Consider the following 24730-nt stretch of genomic DNA (forward strand, 5'->3'; position numbering starts at 1 on the left):
GATGACGAGATCGATGCCTAGTACAAGCCGTTTGTAGAATCAAGAACGCGGTGCTCGCGCTCAAATAACATGCAAGAAGACGGGCTCACGAGGTTCAAAAATACGGGACTCGTGATAAAAGTATACGGGGTCGCGTGTTCAACTACGCGGAACCGGTTCAAGTAGACGGGCCGAAGGCAAACGGTGGACCAGTATTTCGGGTTAGGGTCCCATGTTCTTGAATTTTTTCCCGCTCTTCGCGTCGTTCGAATTAGAAGGACTCCTTTCGGAGTGTTGTTGCTGAATGTTATGGCTATGTTTCGTGTTCGTTAGTTTTTTTTGTAACAAGTGAAATTCGGCGTTGTTGTGCGTGGGTGTGGGTATGCTCTACCTTTGATTCAATTCACATTGCAGCAGATTGAATTGGATGCGCATTCAATGCGCTTAATTTGGAGTGTAGTGTGAAAGGCTAGAGATATGAGAAGCCACTGGTTTCAGTGAATTATGTATATATCTCTCTCTATATATATATATATATATATATATATATATATATATATATATATATATATATATATATATATATATCTATATATATATATATATATATATATATATATATATATATATATATATATATACATACATACATACATACATACATATCAATCATTTTTAGTTAGCGCCTTGAGTCTGACTGTCTTCCAGTAATTGTTTGTTTAGATAAATGAAATGGCTCCAACAACTCCTCAGTGGGATTTGGATCACTTCAAAAAATTGAATTCAATCGAGGCGTACATCTCAGCCAGTCTGTTCAGCTGTCTGGGCATAGCTGTCATTATATTATATTGTATTTTACAAAGAGCTGCGGTCTGTGTGGCAACTGTCGACATTGGTCCTATAACTTGATCAAAAGGCCAGTTTTATTTGCGTTCAAAGACTCTATACGAGAAACCTATTCACAACCAGGCGCAACAACCAAATGCTGCTGCTGTAATCACGACAAACAACTGAAATTTGGAGATGTGGTGTTAAAGCCGAACAAGCAAGTTTACGCTATTACATTTATGTTTATGCTGCTATTCATGATACTAGCGCTTGCTGTCAGGGCATTTTGGGATTTGTTTCTTTTCAAAGAAACCGACCGAAGCCACTGCGTTCCCGGATTAGCTTGCTTTGGAGACAACTCTTCGACACCGATAAATTGTGATCTGAATCAGTGTACAACTCCATCACCAAACTGTGACGTGGATTCATCCAATAGCACAATGGTGGCATGCTATGAGCTTGTACTTGACTATCTACTCACTGGAGGAGTAGCAGCAGGTCTTTTCACTCTAGTACGTCTTCTCATACAACTTATCTTCTTTATTTTGTGAACACATGGAAGAAGTATCCAGAAAAACTAATAATTGTGCCGATCATTTAGGGGCTGGGTTGTCTCGTGACTCTCATAATTGTACTCTCCATTTCTGCTGTTAGCAACTTTATATTTGCCAATTTCCAAAATGCTATCCAGTTCCTTGCCGCATATGGGGCAGTCAACGTTGGGATATACTTTGGATTTGGATCGGTTTTGGAGAGCTGGTCGAGAGGTGAAAGACAGGTGAATGATGGTTAATGGAGGAACCAGCAATGATAGAGCATCTCTTACCTAACTGACGAAAGTAGTGCGTGGAATTTCAATTTCGTCTGGCTGCAGTACCCATGTTTGGAAGTGTAGTGATCGTTTAGCTATAGCTGCAGTTGGTTGATATCGCGTGCAATTTCCTACAGATGTAAAGCTGCTGTTTGTATTAGGTCGAAGTATCTACATTAAAAACATGTAACATCGCTATTGTGGTATCATGTGTAACCATGAATGCACAGCCTCAAAACATGTATTAGAGAATACATTAATTAATTAACTTTCCCGTATGTTTTGCCCTAAGGTCGTTCGTTAGCTGAGATGTTAATCCAACTAGTCTACAATCAACAGGGCGACTGTTTTAGTGTCATAGTGCTTGAGTTCGCGTCAGTTTACATAAGAATTAGCTAGAAATAAAACATCACACCATCATCACTAGATCAAGTGATTCCATCGCAAACCAATTAATGATGGCATGGATCGTACGTGTACATGTCATCATGTGACTAGCACGTAGTAACTATATGTACTACCGGCGAGCAGTACTATAATATCTAAATTTAGTTGCTTCGCTGTCTGTATATACGAGCCAATGTACTATATACTGGCCAGTGTACAACCCGTATGTATATCTGGCACGTGCACATCTATCGCATTTTTATATATTTATATTTTGTTTGTTAATGGTAGATCAGCACTGCTTGACGTCGATTTAAAACACCCACTTTACACGCCAACACCCAATTGGATTTTCGGTGTTTGAGAGACCACCCTTACACTGTTTCTAAACGGTAAACCTACCTAGGCTAGTATAATAAATTATTTACCTACCAGTACAGTACCACACATTGTCTTTAATATGAACCAAGAACGGATTACTGTACGATGAAAATATGACGCGGTGGTAAAAGATCTGACTACGCGATACTACCAAAACTGTAGAGGAGTTTGTGCGCAACCCGGAAACATACGTAGTTGTCCAAACACAACGAACTAGAACGGCCATTTGCAGTCTATCTTCCGTGATCACTGATGCTACAGCTATTTGTATGCAGCCAGTGAGGTCTAAGCAAGAGCGTTGGCGAGTCGAACTGGTGATCCTTCTAGCTAGACCATAGAGAAACATATGGGAACTGAAGTATACCCAGCGACCCGTCTACACATTACCAACACAACTTGTTGTAGTCGCCATTACTAAGCTAAAACCGACACAAACTTGCTAGCCATGTCTAGAGTGCTACCTCGAAAGTTTCTTGCTCTCTAATCAAACACTCAATTGCAACCCACAAGTGTATCACAGTCCATCTACACCATAGATAGGCATCTACAGCCCACCACTTACTTTCAAATAATTAGCTAAACACAAACCCTATTTGTACACCTTTCAAGTTTGGTACTATCAACTTCGCCTAGAACGAGACGTTGCGATCTGCAATCAAAATGCAGCGTCTCGCTCGCAATTTCCAGAAGATACGGGTTTTTTCCACGTATTCTCCGGAAATGAACTCTCTAAGTCTACAAAGCCGTGTCGCTGCATGCGCATGCTCAAGTGCTTCCTGCTCAATCGATTCGTGCGGCTGACATTGAACTCGTCTCTTCTCTAAGACGTGCTAAACCACGTCAAATCTTTGGAGTCGCGAAAACAACAGATTTCTAGAGGTAAGCATGCAGGTATGATAGCAGCTATCTAGGTGCTAGAAATCGCAGATGTCCACGCGATCAAGTTGTGTCGCACGTTCGCTGCCATACGAGTAGGCATAGTAAATGCGACTGCCTAGAAGGCCGTGTTTCTAGATACTCAGGCTGAAAGTGTCATGCGGGAACCGGACACTGCCAGGCTCACGTGAGTCTGGGGACGCGGCTACAGCCGTCCTGAGCAGCTAGATTAGTTAATTGCAGACCACCCTGTAGATATAATTACCATTACACCTTTTACAGTACAGTAGTAGATTAGCTAGAGAGGGAGTCCTCTAGCTAAATGCTGTACGTTGATGTAAGTTGATTGTTTGTTGAAGACTACGGATAATAAATATGATATTGCTCTGGAACGCGGGCGATAACTTATATTTGTAGCACCCTAGCTTCGTCTGCGCCAATCAGTGTCCAGTATTCGCTTACAATAAATGACATATCCCACTTCCGCTACATATTGACCGGTCAATAAATCGGGCCGTATAAGTGCCTGGGGCTACTGGTTTATCAAGATGTGAATTGTTTGTGCAGACCTGAGCAAACTAAACTGAGAGTTGTCCTTCTGGAAAAAAATTAACCGTGGTTACTAGGCGTCCAGCTATAGAAAGATACTCGCGCGCACAGAACGCTGTAAACCAGCTACATGGTAGAAGGTGGATACGGCTTTCCATTTTGCCTCCGAACTTCATGCACTAACCTTGCAAGCCAGTAGTTCATTTCTCTGTTGTTCGTAACATGCAGATCATGCACGTACCGCCCGAGCGCTCCCTCTTCAGTTGGCTGCTTGATTCTCCATTTCTTCCATGCGTTGAACACTCTAACCGCGCACATGCAGTAGCTTTTGTGGGGTTAGGGGGAACACACAAATCAAGAAACTTATGAAAACTACTGGATAAAATTGGAAAACGAGATTCAGAAGACTGCTGATCAGAAACAACATCAACGTCTAGCAGTTTACTAGCTTCCAAAAATCAATAAATGGCAATTCTGCTGTTTCAATGCCCAAGTCGATTTCAGAACATTTTGCTACACAACTGATTTGAGCTTCCGCGCCTAGAGGATATCAACGCCTCAGCTGGGTGCTACAAGCCGGTTATAGATCTTCTGGCATAGCCTCGCAAGCCAGGCTCTTCCGCGCAGTCGCTGAGCTAACCGCACGTGAATCACACGAGGAGGAGGAGCTTTTACCGGAATTGCTCCAGCGCGAGAAGAGCCTGGTCGCTTTCGAGAACGTCATAGTGACGTGGGACCCCCGATCCGGTTTCATAGCTTGCATAAGGCTAATTCGATTTCCTAAAGAGCTCGTTAATGTAATTGCGCTGATACATGAAGCAGAGAGGTAGCCCTCCGCGGAGAGCGCGTCAACACGAAATCCAGTGAAGCTGTTGATGGACAAAGTGCTGGTGAATAATGAGCGTAGGAATGGCCTACATGCATGGAACTGCTCCGCTGAACCTACACTCTCCAGCAACGTTTCTTTCTACTGAACTCATCTGCAGGTTTGCGCGAATTGAAACCGACGTAGAACTGTTCACCACTCTTGCGCGTCTACTCTGACATCTATAGTCTGTGGGGAAATGGTGTGAGAACTGCCGGCCCAGTTTCACTCAATGGTTCATGAAAACAGTGGCCTAAAGCTTGTTGACCTCTCCACGTCATGATCAGATTGGCGTGTATTGCTAACACAGTCTATGTGACGGTACTTTCGACTCAGCAAGCAGCACTTTTGTACGATATTGGCTCTCCTCACGGTGAACTGGAAACATCTAGGCATGGGAAAACAGCAGTGCAGTGGACCTACCATGTTCAGGAAGTGTAGAGTTGACTCGTAGTTGCACGTGTACTACGTACGACTTGTTTCAATGCACGGACTCTGACTGCTACATATATACACTAACCGCGTACAATGAGTTCATTTCTCAAACTACCGCGCTGCAGATCTAGATTCGGCGGTGTGCTGTTGGCGAAACTGAATGCTGAAAAGGAGTCGTGACACTGCAGAATATTACATGGCTGAGCTGTCTACGTACGTACTAGAAGCGAACGATGATGTCGACTACGTACTTCGTGCAAAACAAGCAAGTGCGTGAAGCGATGTCGCGTGTTCTCAACTTTCATACCTACATGCTTACCTAATAGAATTAGCTTTATGCAAGCTATGAAACCGGATCGGGGGTCCCACGTCACTATGACGTTCTCGAAAGCGGCTCTTCTCGCGCTGGAGCAATTCCGGTAAAAGCTCCTCCTCCTCCTCGTGTGATTCACGTGCGTTTAGCTCAGCGACTGCGCGGAAGAGCCTGGCTTGCGAGGCTACTTCTGGCAAGTGTATAAACGAATACACCCCGCTGCGCCCAGCTCGTTAGCACTCGGGCTTCGCCCTCGTGCCAACTCGTGGGCGGAGCGGGGTGTATTTCGTTTATACACTCGCCAGCGGTCTCTAACCTGTACGTCTGCTAGGGTGACACTGGGCATGATAAATCAACAAATACCAGAGACCACGCCAGTCAAAAGAGAAGAGTTGCACAGATGCTACCGGCTGCGCGAGACTACTACTGACCTTACGCTTTGAAAATCTGTAACAACTTCTGCGCAAATTATAGGGTGGACAGTAACGATCTTGGTATCGTTGGAAACCGCAAATTCCCGGATTTCGTATAGTAAGGGTACATGGTCAGTGGATGGTCGGGCCATTTAATTTTCTACATTTCAATTTTCTACATTTCAATTTTCATGTTTTTATTTTTCAATTTTTAATTTTTAGTTAATTTTTTTAATTCTTAATTTAATTTTTAATTTTTCTTTTAATTTTTTTGTAAAATGGTTTTTCATCTTTTGATGTTTGATTCTTGTGATCTTTAGATTTATCTTTTAAAGTTTGATTTTTAGGCACCTATGTGCTCAAAACTAGAAACTTGAACGCGCAGTTCGCTTTTCTATTTCTAACATGAATAGAAAATAGAAAATAGAAAATAGAAAATTGAAATGACCGAAGACACTAGACACAGCGGGGGTTTCAGTGGGGTCTCAACGGGGCTTCCATTCGTAAGCGTGTCTCAGGAGATCACATCTCCAACACACAAGCAGGTGTTTGTTTTTACTTTACTTTCCGTCACGTGCCAAACCACGTTGGCGGCTCTTGACAACTCCGCTCTGACACACAACGTTGTGCCAGTGAATACCGAAGTCCCTAGCTGTGTAGGTACGCGCAACACGCTACCCTTACCGTAGACGAACCGGTTGGAGGGGAAATGCTATGAATATTATGTTAGATAGGCTCCCCACTAGCTAGCGGATCGCCGAGTTGGCAACTGTGGTGACGAAGTATACGGAACGACGTTTGTTGTCTAGGAAAAATCGAGACACAATTAAAACAGCGAAACCGTCAACCTACGTCAACACTACAAGTAGTAGACTGTGCGCTTTCACGGGCACACTCTAGCTGTAGTACACGGTACCGGTACCGTATACAAGGGTGGGCGTGGTACTCTATAGCAGGTCACATTTTCATTTGCATGACGTCGCACAACTCACCAAGTAAACAGACATGCACGTCGATCGTCAACGCCTTCTGAACTCTAGTTGAAGTCAACTCAACTGAACTCTAGTTGCTCAACTCAACTCAATTAATTAGCTCAACTAACTAACGTAGAACAGTGTGCGGCTACAACTGGGTCATAGCTAGTCAGCTAAAGCTAGAGCTAGTTACTAAGTAGACTACTATGTCAATGCTACGTATAGCTACTAGACTCAATAGTGATAGACAATGATTGTAAAAAGAAAGATCGAGTTCTACCGTGTCACTCGATGATCTCTGGGCTGTCATTGTCGGCGAGTACGTTCACATCTGCAGTCAAGCTGCGTGACGAGGACACCGTCTCGAAGAGTCTGTGCGGTACTCCAGTCGGACTATGACTCACTGAAGTGCTACCTCGATTCTATACGAGAGACGGCACCGATCAAAAGAAAACGAGCTTCATCGGTCACCGCCTCGTCAACAGCGTTTGGTTACGGCCAGCTGCAGTCTTTGAGCTCGAGCATTCATGCCTCATCTCAGGATATGGATATTCTTTTCAAGATCGACGGCGAAGTAGAAGACGCGCTAACTCATCTCGGCCGCCTGGAGTCCAGCTTCGAACGAGTACACGAGCGACTCGAGAACATCGAAGACAAGATGGAGCAAGTGACTCGCTATCGGTTGCCATCGAAACGACGCACTAAATCGAAAGCAGCGACAATAGCAGCAAGAATGATGCGTTGCAAGATTTGCCACCTGTTCAGCAGAAGTCCGATATCATTGTCTATTTGCTGCCGACAATGGCTCGGCTGCGAACGTTGCACTTCTCAATGCGGGCGTTGCTCACTCTGCAACGCTACGTGGTCAGACGACAAACGTCCGTTGTCTCTTCGCGGTTTCGACGACATGAAAGAGCTCAGAAAAGAAATGCGAAATGAACTTGGGAGCGACGTAGCTCACGACGACAGCTCGTGGGACACGGAACTACCAATCGTGTTTCCATCTGCCACAACCCAAGGTGCCGGTACCTCCTCGTCACGCAGCTTGACTGCAGATGTGAACGTACTCGCCGACAATGACAGCCCAGAGATCATCGAGTGACACGGTAGAACTCGATCTTTCTTTTTACAATCATTGTCTATCACTATTGAGTCTAGTAGCTATACGTAGCATTGACATAGTAGTCTACTTAGTAACTAGCTCTAGCTTTAGCTGACTAGCTATGACCCAGTTGTAGCCGCACACTGTTCTACGTTAGTTAGTTGAGCTAATTAATTGAGTTGAGTTGAGCAACTAGAGTTCAGTTGAGTTGACTTCAACTAGAGTTCAGAAGGCGTTGACGATCGACGTGCATGTCTGTTTACTTGGTGAGTTGTGCGACGTCATGCAAATGAAAATGTGACCTGCTATAGAGTACCACGCCCACCCTTGTATACGGTACCGGTACCGTGTACTATATCTAGAGTGTGCCCGTGAAAGCGCACAGTCTACTACTTGTAGTGTTGACGTAGGTTGACGGTTTCGCTGTTTTAATTGTGTCTCGATTTTTCCTAGACAACAAACGTCGTTCCGTATACTTCGTCACCACAGTTGCCAACTCGGCGATCCGCTAGCTAGTGAGGAGCCTATCTAACATAATATTCATAGCATTTCCCCTCCAACCGGTTCGTCTACGGTAAGGGTAGCGTGTTGCGCGTACCTACACAGCTAGGGACTTCGGTATTCACTGGCACAACGTTGTGTGTCAGAGCGGAGTTGTGAGCTGCCAACGTGGTTTGGCATGTGACGGACAGTAAAGTAAAAACAAACACCTGCTTGTGTGTTGGAAATGTGATCTCCTGAGACACGCTTACGAATGGAAGCCCCGCTGAGACCCCGCTGAGACCCCCGCTGTGTCTAGTGTCTTCGGTCGTTTTCAATTTTCTATTTTCTATTTTCTATTTTCTATTCATGTTAGAAATAGAAAAGCGAACTGCGCGTTCAAGTTTCTAGTTTTGAGCACATAGGTGCCTAAAAATCAAACTTTAAAAGATAAATCTAAAGATCACAAGAATCAAACATCAAAAGATGAAAAACCATTTTACAAAAAAATTAAAAGAAAAATTAAAAATTAAAAATTAAAAATTAACTAAAAATTGAAAATTGAAAAATAAAAAGATGAAAATTGAAATGTAGAAAATTAAATGGCCGGACCATCCACTGACCGTACATACCGACGGCGTATGTATTACACAGGCGGTTTGATAAGGCTTTTGCATATCAAGAGTCGTTAGGGTTCTTATATAACTCATGATTTGTATGCCCATTGGTTGTTAATTAAGCTGAGTACGTAAGTCTTACCTTTTACTTGTTTGTCAGTAACCATTCTGTAACTAATTAGATGGAGTCTAAGTGCGTTGGCCGGCATATCAAATCATCTGCGCGTTATTGTAGCTCGCTAGCGTGCTTTAATTTGGATGGTACAGCAGTTGCGAACTTCAAGGCCCCATATGTTGGTCAGTTCGTTTTTGGAGCAACTTCCGGTGAGATGGTTGTTGTCATCGCTCTTCGAGTACAATTTGACTTGTTTTCCTGTTTTGAACGTTTCACTGACGCTTCCGCCGAGTCAATGGTACAATTTTCCATGCTATTTGCGTGCCAATGTTGCAAACCCTGAGCTATTAGTTAAGTCTGATTAGTGACTCTCAGATCACACTACAGTTTATTAATTAACCGTCATCGCTAACCCTATAAATTTGTGAAAAACGGTAAAATCCAGGGCATGAAAAATAGCAACCCGAAACCCGCCACCCCTTCTCTAGAAGAGTTGAATGTTGGCTGCGCTAACTGCTATGTCAGTGACTAACGAGAACCTGCATCTTTACCGACGCGTGAAATATTCCACGTAGTTTGTTCACATAACTCCTCTGTAGAAATACAAATATTTCGTAACATATATATATATATATATATATTGAATACACACACGCACGCACGCACGCACGCACGCACACACACACGCGCGCGCGCGCACACACACACACACGCGCGCGCGCGCACACACACACACGCACACACACACACACACGCGCGCGCGCGCACACACACACACGCACACACACACACACACACACACACACAGCACAGCACAGCTGCAGCAGCAGATTTATTACGTGATAAGAAATTGCCTTACGGGTACATATGCTTACACCTTAGTATTAAAAAGCACCTTGTCTACTTTCAATATGTCTTGGCATGTATTGGACGGTGCCAAGTGTAACAACATGAATTAGCAGATTATAGATATCAGCCTATGCTGTATGTACCTTTAGCCTTGACTCCGACCATCTACCAGTGATTGTTTGTTGAGAAAAATCAAATGGCTCAAACAACTCCTCAATGGACATACGGACGCTTCCGGGTGTTGGGTGCAGTCGGGCCAATCATCACAACACTTCTCCTCGTGATTATGTTTATTAATGTCATTATATTACGAAAAAGCAAGTGGTTTTATAACAACGTGATAAAAGAGCTAGTCTTATTTGCTTTCAAAGACACCATACAAGAAACCTGTTCAAGACGAGGCGCAACAAGCAAATGCTGCTGCTGTACTCACGGAAGTCAACTAAAATTTGGAGATGTGGCAGTAAAGCAAGACAAAGAAGTTCACACTATTCTCTTTCTGCATATTTTGCTATGGATTATGCTCGTCTTTGCTATCGCAGCATTTTGGGATATGTTTCTTTTCAAAAAAAGCGAGCAATGCTTATGCGTCCCCGGATTAGCTTGTTTTCTCGCCAATCGCTCTTACTCTTCCAAACCAGTCCAGTGTAATCTGAAACCGTGTACAACTCTGCCACCAAACTGCGACGTAGAATCATTGAACAACACAATGCTGGAATGTTTTGAACTTGTACTTGACTATTCACTCGCTGGAGGAGTCGCAGCAGGTCTTTTCTATCTAACACAGTTGATTTGCCAACTTGTCTTCACTGTTCTCTTAAACATATGGAAACGGTATCCAGAAACACAAAAACTAAGATATGCGCAGATCATCCTCTTTCTTGTGTTGCTTGCTGTCGTGATTTTGGTGACTGAAATTCCTGCCATTAAAAATATAGTCTATGACGATGTTGTACATGGCATACAGTTCTTCGCCTGGTATCTAACATTTGCTCTGGGGATTTTGTTTCCCTGTCGAGATTTGTTGGAGAAGCCAACGATGCTAGCATGGTCACGAGAATCCCTTTGAATGTTCCTCGTATACAATTATGGAGCCGCGCATACGCTCGAGCATTCTCTTAACCATTAAACTGATGAATAAGCATTGTATGGAATTTGGCTGACAGTTGACTGCAGTACGCATGTCTGCAAGTAGTGTAATCGCTTAGAGCTGCTGCTAGAGGTCGTCTCTAACGCATGCAATTTGCTAGAAATGTAACGCTGCTGTTTTTGAGTTAGGTCGATACTATCTATTGCCTATACAATACACAAGTAGTATATATGGTGTATATGATCTCGGTGTTGTTTCCGTGGTCTCCAAAACATGCACGCTTTTTCGGTTGTGGTATGCTATCATCCTTAACTTAGAGATAATAGACAATGGCTTGAGCCAAAGGAGAGTCAGACCTATCTGAGTCCGCCACCAGGACTCTCATGCACGTAATCTAAGGCACATGATTGACCACGTGCATGATAGACCACCATTATCAAAGCGAAACAGGGACACCTCACTTGTCTGCAAGACTGCAGTCAAACGTCAGAGTCGTGAAGACAAACGGTTAATTAAGTAAGCATATAGCTAGCAGCTGTGCATGCAGCGCATGCATGTTGCACGACAGCTCATGTTTGCTAGCGTCCGTTTGTCGTCAATAAATGTTTTCAGTCAGAATCAGTGGTTTGTTGAAATTATATTTGGAAGAAGTATCCCGACAGACGAAGACTACGGATTGCGACCGTGCAGGTCATCCTCTCTCTTGCCCAGATTGCTGTTGCGATTTGAGTGACTATCGTTCCTGCAATTACATGCACTGTACAACTGCTGTCTAGAGTGCATCATGATGTTCAACATATACTGTCCAGTTCTACGCCAGATATTGTGTACTTGCTCTGGGGCTTAGCTTTCGGAATTCCATATACGGATATGGTTAGGACGGCCAAATCTTTGTTGCAGCAGAGCAAAGCGGCCAGTATAGTGACGAGTTAATGAACTGCCGCTGAATAATGACGAATCCACGTGTTCAATTGCTACAATGTAGTGCTGTTTGTATTAACTTCTCGTGCTATGGCTTTATTGTAATGTGTGACTACACACCTCTGCATGCACTAGCCCGTATGTTGTGTTTATCTAATCGGTTTATAGCTGCTACACTAAACCACAATCAATGAGATGACTATAATGTCATTAATATCAATTGCAGCAACATAAGCACAAAACAACAGCAAACACACAAAACATCATATCATTTTTCAACTGCAACCGTCGAGTTAAATAATCAATGCAAAAGAACGAGTATCTGTGAAGCAATGTAGGGTACGGTACACTGCAAAACGGTGAGCAGCACGCCCCACGATACGGGCACCAAGAACGGATTAACACTGTCGTCCACACGCTTCCTGAACATGCTAACCACAGCAAACGGAATCTGAGAGTAAAGAACCGTCGCAATGAACGCGGCCATGTACATCGCCTGCGCAGCCGCACTGCTAAAGTTATCCCAATTGCTAGTGAGATGATCGAGAAGCAGAGACTGCAAAACGGGACTCGCCACAAAATGCAAACTAAGAGACGCAACGAGACATCTCTTGAGACCGCGTTGACCTTCGCATCTCTGTCTAATTTCACTAAGAAATTGGTGCTCTCCGTGATCCCTTTTCGTGTCGTCGCTATTGAGAGATTTGCAGATGGAGTTTTTTGTAATTTCATATCCGGATATCCAACTCTCGCAATGCTTTAGGTATTTGACCGTCTGCATGCCGATTGTACGAAGAAACGCGTGGTAACCAAATATAAACAACATGTCGCGCCACGACAGCCAATCGGCACGACACAACGACGAAACGGCGTTCGAATCGCTCTTCGATTCGGCCGCCACGGCTAATACGGTTACAATAAGTATCCAGTCGCATATGTAGGCGAAGATGGCGAATGCAATCGCATACGGGGTGTTGGTAAAAAGACGCGCGAATCGCTTTCTTCGATTCCCGTATGTTGACATCACATTGTCCATCTGGATCAACTGACTGTTCTTTACCTCTTTCATGTCTTCGCTCCGACGTCCGATCGAGATCAGACAAGACTCCAACTCTTCGACGCTCTTTTCAAAGTACTGCGTCAGGAGATCGTAGAGAACGCAATACGGAGTGACAAAAACCAGTAGAACGATGAACAAACCCAACGTCGCGTGACCCTTCTCTAGGCACTCCCCTCCGCTCAACAGCTGGCCCATCATATAACAAAGTGTCGCAGCCGTCACGAACCCGGCCGGACCGGGAACGAAGCGACGTCGCCTCGAGGCCTTCGCCCAACGCAAAATCGGAAAAGAAACAACGACGCTCACCGACCAACCAACAATCCACGGCGAAAAAGCGCTCGCCACGACCGTAAACGCGTACTCCCACTTCAACAGCAGTCGCAGCCAGTTGTCCTCCAACGCAACGACGCCGAAACCGAACGGACTCACAACGCTCACCGTCCTCCGCACCGAAAACAAGATCAAGCTCAACAAGATGGCGGCGGCGACGACGTAAAACGCCACTGCTGTCACGTAGACGGAAAAGAGAATGCGTTCCAAAGCGCCGAGATGATGCTCGCACCGGAAGAAGTCGTAGCCCGTCACCGTGGTCTCCATTGCTGCCGATTTTGACGGTGCGAGTGTCCATCGGATGAGTTGAGAGACGTTAAGAGTGTATTTCACGTTCTCGTGAGAGTTTGTGGTGAAATGGGCCTTGTAGGTGGCTAGCGACGTGAGAATGGCTCTTAGGGCGGGTACCCTGATCGTTGAGGCAAAGTTTGCGTCCATGTTGAGCGTGAACGGCTGACGGGCTTGCCAGAGATGGAAGCGTTTCTGTCGGGTGTTCATCCGGGAGGCAAAATTGTCCAGAACGAAATACTGTAGTGCTGTAGCATTGTTTCCTACCAAGTGGAGACAGTCGTTTAGTGTAAAGCAATGTGTTTTCGCATCCGTCCATAAAGCGTTGTTAGGGATGATCCACTGACCGGGCAAGACCCCAGGACAGAGGGGCGTGACGGTTTGCAACGTTTTGTCACATAGGAGACCGGGAAACGAGAGAGTGAACGGATACATCGCTTGGTGCGTCCGGTACGACCAATCCGCTCGAACACCCAGAATACTTAGAGCCACAAGATAGTCTTCGTACTGCTTTCCTTCTATCACTGCCGATCTGCAAACGTTGACTTTTTTCTTGTCACTCTGAATGTGAGCGTTGAGATACTCTACTGTTTCATTGATGTTTGGTAGCAATTCTTGCAGAGAAGGACTGTCGTCGAACTCGGTGTCCCGTATGTAACAACCGATCTGATAGTTGCGCTGCACGGCATCACGGATGACGCTCTCGTCTGTCAACGGAATGAAAGGGAAAAGGGTCACCGACGGTTTAGCACATGTGATCTCGCTTGTAGTTGGTAGAGAGTCCACCAGAGCGGTGAGATCGTCGAATGCCTTGCGAGTGATGTGTCCTTGTACAGACAGCATGATGATCTGTGGATTGTCCAGCACGTTAGGCCAGTTGGGAAACGTCATTGGACAGGCACAACCGTCTTCGTAACGGCAGTTAGATCCCTGCCGGCACTGGAGAAAGCTTTCCGCTCCAGCTAATCTAGACGCAACCGTGATTAATTATCAAAACTACTGTCACCCCCGGATGTGATGATATGTCAACCCCGGATGTCGCCTTATCCTGTACATAATTGCGCTACGCACGCCAAGCGGCAGAACGGAATGACGGATTGGCGCGTAACGGTGCAGGGCGCATGCGATTTCGACTGGCCAGCACATGCGCTAAAACTCGACTGGCCGGGGACCCCCCTCGAGGACTCGACTGTGGTAGAACTTCCGTTTGTGATTACGTAGTGGCTCGACACTTTCGCTGCTTTGATATTGAAGCGTCCGCTGTAGTGCTACTTCCGTTAGGAGGCTCTCTAGGCGTCAGCTGTAAATGTGGACATGACAGCAGTCGATACAATGAACCCACCCATGACGAAGTTGCAGCAGTGTTTGTAGAGAGAATGGAGGGCCCCCAACAAACAGTAGTGTACCCAAAGAACCGACTACCCCACAGAATCCGCTACATGTCCTGTGACAAGGCCCAGGGCAAACGTTCGAGAGAGTTGGTATTTATTCTAATATTTAACTGCCCAAGTTTGCCCATGGCCAGTTGTGAACATACCTAGCAACTGAAAGGTGTAGGGCGTGGACGTGTAACGCGCTCCACTATCGACTTTCAGATTCACTCCTTGAATTACAAAAAATGAACAAGCTACTCAAATACACGCAGCATTGCAATTTGGTAGACATCATTCTAAGATGGAGTAGACCGCTTATACGGGTACGATGGTTTCGTATGTACCCGTATGTACATTGTCGTTGCGTGTCTGTAAGTACTGTACATACTGTTTGGCTTGTAAGTCTTACTGTACGTGTACTGTTTGGCTTGTGTCTGTAATTATTATTACCTGAAGTAGAACATCCACATCAACCACGCTCGCATCAAACGCTCAGCAACAGCCATCAAATTCATTTGCTTTAGATTGAAAGAATCGAAAACAAAAAATGTAAACTTGATATTAAATGATTGACAACAGGAGAACACTCTGTTTCCGGACACGAACTCATTGCCGCGTTATTATCAAACAGCGGGCCTTGTAATTCACAATACACAAACTGTTGAGTATCCATCAAACGTCACATGTCCTTGCATCAAGAAAGAGCTCTCATGCTATCATGAAAACTCATGCTGTTGGTTTCTAGCCTCGACACTAATCCTTCCTTTGCTTTCAGTAGTCCTTCCACGTGAGGATAGCAACAGGGGGTTGTATCACGTGACCTTGTCTTCATAAAGCAAAGGAAGACAAGGTCGCGTGATCTGTAAGGACTACCGAAAGCAAAGGAAGGTATTGAGGTTAGTTGGTCCTAGTGTGGCCACCTCAAATTTGAACACAGACAGGATCAAGTAAAGGCTGAGTATCGGTGTACACGTGCCAATTTGAAAAGCACTTTCAACCAAATGTCCAGCAACACACAGACAAAGTATAGAACCATATTATCATTATGTGACAGTGTCATTTAACACAACACGTTACAGAAATTCTTATCTATTAGTACTTCAATACTGATACTGCACCACGCTATCAATGTTCAATACATCGTTATAAATAAATATCGTCATCAAATCAAACAACTGAATACAATTCAACTCACTGGCTAACTACTAAATACTCGAAATGTCATATAGGGTGACTATAGCTATCTCCTCTCTCAATGCTTGCACTAAAGAAGCAACATTACTAGCATTTACTGTTATAGATTAGGTTTTGTTTGCCAATCAAATCTAGAGTCACTTTTGCAGTGTCTCTGCTGTGTATCCTAAAGGTGAGTTGACCGACTGACCGGCAGGAAATACGTGAACGATATTAGGCAGTGTGATGTTGAGATAGTGTCTTGGACAAGACGGACTAAACACAGAGACCTGAAATACAAGGTAAGCGCTAATGTCAGGAATCACGTGATCAACAATACAATAAACCGTCCACGTCCATGATTCACTACAGAAACAATATGTGATTGACCGTGACACAGTCTACTCTGTTTCATTGTTCCTAGTGTCAATTCTCTGAGTTTTAGTACCATAGCAAATACAGATCTGCCTCAAGTCTATACCCCGTTCTCCCTTCCAGTACCAAAAATTTCCCCAAATAATGTTTGTTATAGTTTGGCTCTGTCATTTGTCAATATTTTATCCCAGAAAATTGCTACTACATTAAATGCAATACATCTGACCATCATTGCATATTGACAATACCAGACCATTATTTCTGTCTGGTTTACATAGTAGTAACAGTTGCATAATGAATGATGGTCACTGATGAAAATTCTTTCCAGAGTCTCATATAATATGTACACATATGAATGGTAAAACATACAGACCTACAGACATATAATGTCTTACTTGCTTTAGAACAACAGTAGCACCATTGGACAGACTAGATCCATATTGTTCCAGTACTCTGCCATGAATAGTACCCATCATCTCGCCTGAAACAACGACAGCATAGCAACCCAAGTAAAACAACACATGTCACATGATAATCTGTTGTCACATTACCAGTTGGATCTTTCAAGACAGCACTAGCCTGAGTTCCAGAATGGGTCAGACTCTTAACAAAAACTCTTAAATAAGGTATTTTGCCACAAGGTAAATCACAATTTGCAGCCTAGGAAAGACACACTGGTGAATAGTGGGACTGATATAACTGTAATATGCCTCTCACTTGTTTTAGAGCTGAAGCAACTGTGTAATCAAGTAAAGGTGACATAGTAGCAGAATCTAATACACAAGTTACTATTAATTAAGCATTTGCTGCTTCACAAAAAAAACATGTCATTCAAACATGCCTGAAGATGAAACAGAGTTTGAAATCTTCAACTGCTCACACATTGCCAACCACGAAGAAGAATTAAAGTCAGCATCATAAGTAGAAAAAGTGGAACAATGAAGCACCTAGAGAAACATAACAATACAAAATGATATCTAAAATGGAATCATCTAGAACAAGACAAAGCCATGCTGACAGTTCAAAAATTCAAGTTAAACAGCAAAGTAGACAGACACATTGATAAACAGGCAGATAAACAGAAGAACAATCTTGAGGTGAGACCTCTCTGTGTGAATTCAACGTTGAGCATGTCTTATCACCATGTGTTTCAACTACTCGCTGATCACAATTGCGACCCTGTGAAATGCATAGCTAACAATGTCACTAATACACGCCAACTAGAATGCAGTGTCTCGAAGATTTCTCACCAGTCTGGGGAAAATTCCTGCAGGACCAGGAAATTTCCTCAATACAGACGAGTTATCACCATTTTCCAAAGCTTTACTGTCTCCATTCACCTCACCATTTCTCACAAAACTATCAACCAGTGAAACATCGGACGACCTCGTTTGCTCATTAGCTTCACTATGATGATGAAGCTGAGCAGAACGACCAGTTGATGATGAAATTGAAATGTCCTGTTCAAATCTACGCCATTCATTCTCGCTGGAAGACTTCACACCACAGCTAGACATTCTCTTTGCAGGAGGATAAGTTGCTTCTCCTTGTGAACTCATATGTTTCCCATTCGAACTACCCAGAGAACGTTGAAACCCATTGGTCCGACAAAAATATACTTCTGCCCTTTCTCTACAACTTTCCGTCGAATCTGTGGTTGATTGATCTCTCACTCTGTCTTTGTTACCTTCTTTGTTCTGGTCTATAGCAAGCTGATGCTCGGTAGAGAATAGAAACGCCTATAAATAGAATACATCAGGATAGCCTTCATGCTAGTTTGAAGAGTCGTCCTCTTGGAAACAGCAGCAGACTACCTCATCTAAGTCCAAGTCTTCATCGTCCTCCAGCGTAAAGCAAGACGTCGGCAGCATTTGAGATTCAGCAAATTTCGTTCCCTAATAACCGCGAACAATACGGGAGGTTAGAACGCTGAGCTCCCGTATATTACTAAGTGCCCGGAGAGCAGAGGTGTGACCTTTGCACCATCGAATACGTAAACGTATATCCGGTACACATGTGTGACGACGTAAACAACATACGTCATTACGCAACAATAACCAGTCAAAAAAAGAGCACTATAACTGCAGTCTCGTAATGCGGCTAACGACAAATCTGACAAGGCAATCTGACGCAAATCTGGCCACTCAATACCAGACCGCAGTTATTGTGTGAAGTGTACTCGCATTGTGTGGTTACACACACTAATTCTTGAGTAGGTGAGACAATGACGCCACACTTGTAACCCACTTCTAGCCAACATGACTGTCCACCGCCAAATTGTACAGCTAAAAATCAGGAAACGCAATCATCAAACGCCATGACGTCAGGGGAAAAGTTCCACCAATCCAATAGTACGTAAGAGTGTGATCTAGACATATATTCTGCAGTTCAAAGAACCAGAGCACTAGTCACCCGCTTCTTCTCACTGCACGAACTCGTCTGATGCGGCTGCTTCCAACGATCATACTACTTTTCTCGCTGCCAAGCAGCACATTTCCAATCCATCTAGTCGATAACGGTTACACAGACGTCGTCATTGCTATCAACAGAGAAATAGAAGAAGACGAATCTCTCATCGATTCGATTAGGAACCTCATCAGCGATGCGTCTCCTCATCTCTACCGCGCCACAAGAAAACGCGCCTACTTCAAGGACGTCACCATCGTCGTACCGGAAGAGTGGCAAGATAAACCCGAATATCTCCCCGCCACTGCCAGAGAAACATTTAGCAGTGCAAGAGTGAGTCTTTGTGATGAGGTATACGACTCTAGATTTATGGCGGTGTTCTTGTTCTAGATTCGGATTAACCCCCCACTCATGGTACATGGCAATAAGATCATCAGGTACGTGTTAGGTAATTGAGGGTTTGTGTGCATGCAAATTGAATTGTCGGCCATCTTCATTTTTCCTTGTGTTTGTGTCTATACAGTGCGTTTGTGGAGGCGGGGACGAGCATATGTGGACAAGAGAGACCGTTCATGCACATCACACCGGAACGAATTACAGACTCATTCGTTAGTCACTACACGTTTAGTACTATAATATCGATTTATGTCCGTATCTTTGTCTATACCAACAGTCCAACCTTCTTGCCTATCCATCTGTCCGTCTGTCTGTCAACACACGACCGTCGCCCACATGCATGCCGCCCACATGCATGCCGTCCATCTGCTTACTCTGCCAGCAGCCACACAAACTTTCCGTCTACCAACTGTGTTTGCAACTATATCATTATATCATAATACCTGTTTTTATAGTTGCAAACCTATAGTCCTCCTCACAAGATGCTAGTCCACGAATGGGGCCACCTTCGTTGGGGTCTCTACGACGAATACTACCAATCCGCCTTCGGTCCCGATTTCGACGGCAAGCCTTCACGTTGTGTGCAGAAGGTATAGAGTTAGACAACAGACAAACATTTCTATACATATAATAATTAATTAATTAACAATGTTTCAGATCGACGCAATCATAACACCCGATGGAAAACGAGAATATAACACTCAAGGAATATCAGCTTCGATAATGTGGAATCAACGCTATGAAGAGGTTAATTAATTATTAATTATTATTAATAAATTATATACTGTGTGTATATATATATATATAGTGTGTGTGTGTGTGTGTGTGTGTGTGTGTGTGTGTGTGTGTGTGTGTGTGTGTGTGTGTTGTGTATGTGTGTGTGTGTGTGTGTGTGTGTGTGCGTGTGTGTGTGTATGTGTGTGTGTGCGTGCGTGTGTGTAAAGTGTATAAATTAATCTGGTTCTGATTATATAAATATGTATGTATCTCGTCTGTCCAGGTGGTCGACTTCTGTGACGACAGCGACAATGCAACCGTCAAACACTACCGCGAATCGAACACGGCTCAAAATCGCTACTGCGGTATGAAATCAGCGTGGGAGGTGATGCGCGAGACGGAAGACTTTCGTGACGGCATGAACCCACCACGCGAGATCACCTCCGTAACACCGCACATCCGAGTACGTACGACCACAAAGCACTACTGTAAAACTAACATGCAATCGTTAATATCAACGTCCTTTCAGGTTGTTCGGAAAAAGTCTAGTGCCGTTGCTGTCGTCCTCGTTCTCGATATTTCCGAGAGCATGTGTCGCAAGCAGCGACTCACACTTCTCAATCAAGCCACTCGCACCTACATCAACCAGATCGAGGAAGGCTCACTGGTCGGTATCGTCTCATTCAGTGACGTTGCCATGGTAACCCAAAATTTAACAAAAATCACTGATCAAGCGTCGCGAGATACGTTCAGTAGCGTATTGCCTACGAAAGTCGATTTGAGAGAAGGAACGAGCATCCGAGCTGCCGTACTGAAAGCACTCGGTGTCCTCACGTATGCACGAGATGAACAAAAGCAACTTTTGGTTATTACCGATGGATCCGAGAACGAAGGTCCTTGTATCACGGACGAAAAATTTCTGCGACAAGTGCATCGTTCCGGAGTAAAAATTGATACGGTCGGTATCGGCAAGGCTGCAGAAGAAAAACTCAACTCTCTAGCGGAAGAGACGGGAGGGATGGCGTTCTTTCATGATGAAAAGTCAGACGAACCCTCCGCGCTGCACGATGCCATTGGATCGTTGCTAGAAAAGCAGAGCAGCGAGAAGCACAAAATGTTTCAAGTGGAACGGCAAATGATGACGATTGATGGAAGGAAGTCGCAAACGGTAGAAATTGATTTTGATGATGGAATCGGTCAGGACACGGTCTTCAATTTCTTCTGGACGTCGGCCAAGTTTAAGCTCAAACATCTGAAGGTTACTGTCAAGTCTGCGGACGGAAAGGTTTATAAATATAAACGACAAAACGGAGATATCTCTTGTAGTCGTCGATTCAAAATGTGTTTTCTGAAAGTGAAGGGAAAAATTGAGGTGAGTTGCTTGTGTGTGTGTGTGTGTGTGTGTGTGTGTGTGTGTGTGTGTGTGTGTGTGTGTGTGTGTGTGTGTGTGTGTGCGTGCCTGCCTGCCTGCGTGTGCGTGCGTACGTGCGTCTGTCTGTCTGTCTGTCTGTCTGTGCGTGCCTGTGTGTGCGTGCGTGTGTGCGTGCGTGTGCATGCGTGCGTGTGCGTGCGTGCGTGTGCGTGCGTGTGCGTGCGTGCGTGTGTCTGTCTGCCTGTCTGTCAGTTTGTCTGTCTGTCTGTCAACATTTATTTCAAACATACATCTATAATACAATGCTAGCAAGGTAACTATATAAAGTTCTGTAACTACTAGAGTTTGTCTGTCTGTCTGTCTGTCTGTCTGTCAAAGGTATTATATTTTCAAACATGAACTACGATACATAGACTATAGTAGCCACTAAGTTTAAAAGACTCGAGTCCGCAAGCTAAAACCCAAAAGACTACAACTAATACATAGATTAATGATTAAAAGAACACTCCTTACAACCACAAAGTACCAACGTACGCTACACAGTCAAGACAAAGTTAGGCAGATAGGCATGAGAGTGACTCCAGAAAATGTGTACATGTGGACAGAGGAAGTGACGGCAGAATCTGAAGAAGACGCACTAATCCCGTGAGGGCAAGGTAAGGCTGCGATCATCCCAGACTCAGGCGCCACCGTTAGAACAGACCCAAGACGACTGACGTCCACGGAAGAAGACGTGACGAAAGAGGCAGCGGCAGAAACTGAATGAGGAAGAAGACGAAATGTGTTCATGTGGACAGATGAGGCGACGGCAGAATCTGACGACGATACGTTGGCTGTAGACAAAGGATGAATCTTGGACACGTAAATAATAAGACACAACACAACCCAAACTCGAACAAAAGCGTTCATTCCGGAAAGGGGTCCCAACGACAACAAGATGGAACGACGCGCGCCGCGAGAGTGGCCAAAGCCACTAACGCCTTCTCCAAACACCGATAGCTTGATTTCTTGAAGTAGAACCAGAAATAGTCGGAGCTAGAAATCTTCTAGGCACACTGCCATACATCCGGGGTCTGTCTGTCTGTCTGTCTGTCTGTCTGTCTGTCTGTCTGTCTGTCTGTCTGTCTGTCTGTCTGTCTGTCTGTCTATCTGTTTGTCTGTGCATGTGTGTGTGCACGTGTGTGTGATTTACAAATTGTATCTTCTAGCCTAGCACATGGACCCTGACCGTACAAAACCGAGGGGGTAAGAGTGTCACCATCTGCTGGGAAGTCTTCTCTCACAAACCTCCTACAATTTCCGACAGCGTCACCCTAGACACTCGCATCTCTCAATTCGAAGTCACACCTCGACAACCCGTCGTCATCACAGCCTCCGTTACGAAAGGTACCCACCCCGTCGTCGGCGCCGTCGTGTCGGCCGTCGTCACTCGCCCGTCGAGTCGCGCCGTCACTGTCGTTCTCCACGACGACGGAGCCGAGCCCGACATGATGGCAGACGACGGCGTCTATGCGGGCACATTCACTCAATTCTCGGGCCGTGGACGTTACAACGTAAAAGTGATTGCGAGCCAAACTGACGTCGACATTAGCGAACCCATCTCTAGCAACGATGTCAAAAACATATTACAAACGAGGAATAATCGAAGGGCGGGTGTTGGGTTTCGCCGCATTTTTGATGACTCGCCCGACGACTTTATTTTTCCGAGAAAAAATGAGCCGGTGTTTGATGCTGTAGTGGGTTTGGACAAGTTTACAAGGATTCAGTCGACTGGAATGTTCTCTGTGACGAACTACTCGCTGAGTCGTGAAGATGCTTTTCCTCCGTCTCGGATTATAGACTTGAGGAGGGAGCTGACGGTTGATAATAATGTGGCTTTGTTGTGGACGGCACCCGGAGATGACATGGATCATAATCAAGGTATAGCATGTTGACACGCACACACGCACGCATGCACACACACACACACACACACACACACACACACACACACACACACACACACACACACACACACACACAGAATCTAACTTGCTGCTTTCCCTGATTCGTAGCTTCCCGGTACAGTATTCGTGTCAGTAGCAGCTTTAACGATCTAGCAGACAACTTCAACAACCAGCGTGAGCTAACGCACAACGACCTTGTCTCACCCGACGCTTCAACCATGAAACCCAAAATGGCCGGTCACCCCGAAACAATCACATTCTCTCCTCCAATCGACGCCAAAATGATCTTCACAGCAATCAAGACTCAAGACAAAAGCGGACAATGGTCCGACCTCTCTAACGTGGTATACGTCAACATGAAGCCGTTGACTCCAAAACAATGCAACTGCCCAGTCAAATCGACTCTACAAAATGCAATTTGTAATGACGATTTTGGTAAGTTTTATAGATTAATTATTAATTATTAATAATTAATTAAAATGTACTCTAACACGGCAATCTAATTTTTCTGATTTTTTTATATCAACAGTCGTTGTTGGGACAGTGAAGAACACCAATCAACGTGACGTCATTCAGTTACAACATTCGGAATTCTTGCACTCGAATGTCGCGGCGCAGTTGAGGAGAATTTCGCGCGTTAGAGTTGATATCAATGAAAACAGGTCAGACGGTTGTGTCTGCACGGTGGCGCCTCAAGAGGGTAGGACGTATGTGATGAGTGGCAGCAGCGTTCACGGTCACTTGGAGCTAACCGACGAGAGCTACTTGCAACCTGCACCGATATCAATTAGACTGCTAAAAGACACGATTGCGAAGTTGGTAGACAATTGTAGTAATAATGTAGTAGTAGGAAATGCTGTGTAACTGTAGATTTCATATTTACTTTAAAATTTAGTAATATTAGTTAGAAAAATCACTTTTAGTAGCGCACGCTAAACAGGACTACCGGTATACCACGTGATCATTAACTCCAGATTTTATATTTACTTTATAAATATAAATATAGTGTTTAAAAATTTTAAGGCACAATCAATTATTAATTAAAGGTGGGAGAGTAAAAAAGGAAAAAATTTGTAAGATTAGTAAAAAATCACTTTTTATAGCGCACGCTAAACAAGACTACCGGATTATACCACGTGATCATTAACTCCAGATTTTATATTTACTTCATAAATATAGTGTTTAAAAATTGTAAGGCACAATCGATTATTAATTAAAGGTGGGAGCGTAAAAAGGTAAAAAATTAGTAAGAATAGTAAAATCACTTTTATAGCGCACGCTAAACAGGACTACAGGATAATACCACGTG

General features: G+C 44.3%; 2 protein-coding genes across 4 annotated transcripts; one reads left to right on the forward strand and one right to left on the reverse strand.

The window, feature by feature from the left end:
• Positions 1-16074: 16074 nt before the first annotated feature.
• Positions 16075-18498, reverse strand: LOC134193110 (uncharacterized). Of its 3 annotated transcripts, none has more exons than XM_062661900.1 (8): positions 18399-18498; positions 17835-18323; positions 17689-17763; positions 17426-17531; positions 17302-17357; positions 17136-17244; positions 16980-17065; positions 16075-16499 (listed from the first exon to the last, which is right to left on the reverse strand). In XM_062661900.1, the coding sequence occupies exons 1-8, from the start codon at positions 18453-18455 to the stop codon at positions 16368-16370; spliced, it is 1110 nt and encodes a 369-aa protein (XP_062517884.1). In that variant the 5' UTR covers positions 18456-18498; the 3' UTR covers positions 16075-16367. The 3 variants fall into 3 exon arrangements, with proteins under 3 accessions (XP_062517884.1, XP_062517883.1, XP_062517885.1); XM_062661899.1 differs by having other exon boundaries at positions 17689-17778; XM_062661901.1 differs by lacking the exon at positions 17689-17763.
• A 181-nt stretch (positions 18499-18679) lies between these two features.
• Positions 18680-24334, forward strand: LOC134193058 (calcium-activated chloride channel regulator 1-like). Its single transcript, XM_062661843.1, has 10 exons — positions 18680-19323; positions 19381-19427; positions 19514-19598; positions 19842-19976; positions 20044-20133; positions 20387-20566; positions 20633-21475; positions 22684-23395; positions 23530-23856; positions 23951-24334. Exons 1-10 carry the CDS (start codon positions 19027-19029, stop codon positions 24283-24285), a joined length of 3051 nt encoding a protein of 1016 aa, XP_062517827.1. The 5' UTR covers positions 18680-19026; the 3' UTR covers positions 24286-24334.
• Positions 24335-24730: the final 396 nt, after the last annotated feature.

The sequence above is a fragment of the Corticium candelabrum genome, chromosome 17, assembly GCF_963422355.1.
Source record: "Corticium candelabrum chromosome 17, ooCorCand1.1, whole genome shotgun sequence".
NCBI classification, from domain to species: Eukaryota; Metazoa; Porifera; class Homoscleromorpha; order Homosclerophorida; family Plakinidae; genus Corticium; species Corticium candelabrum.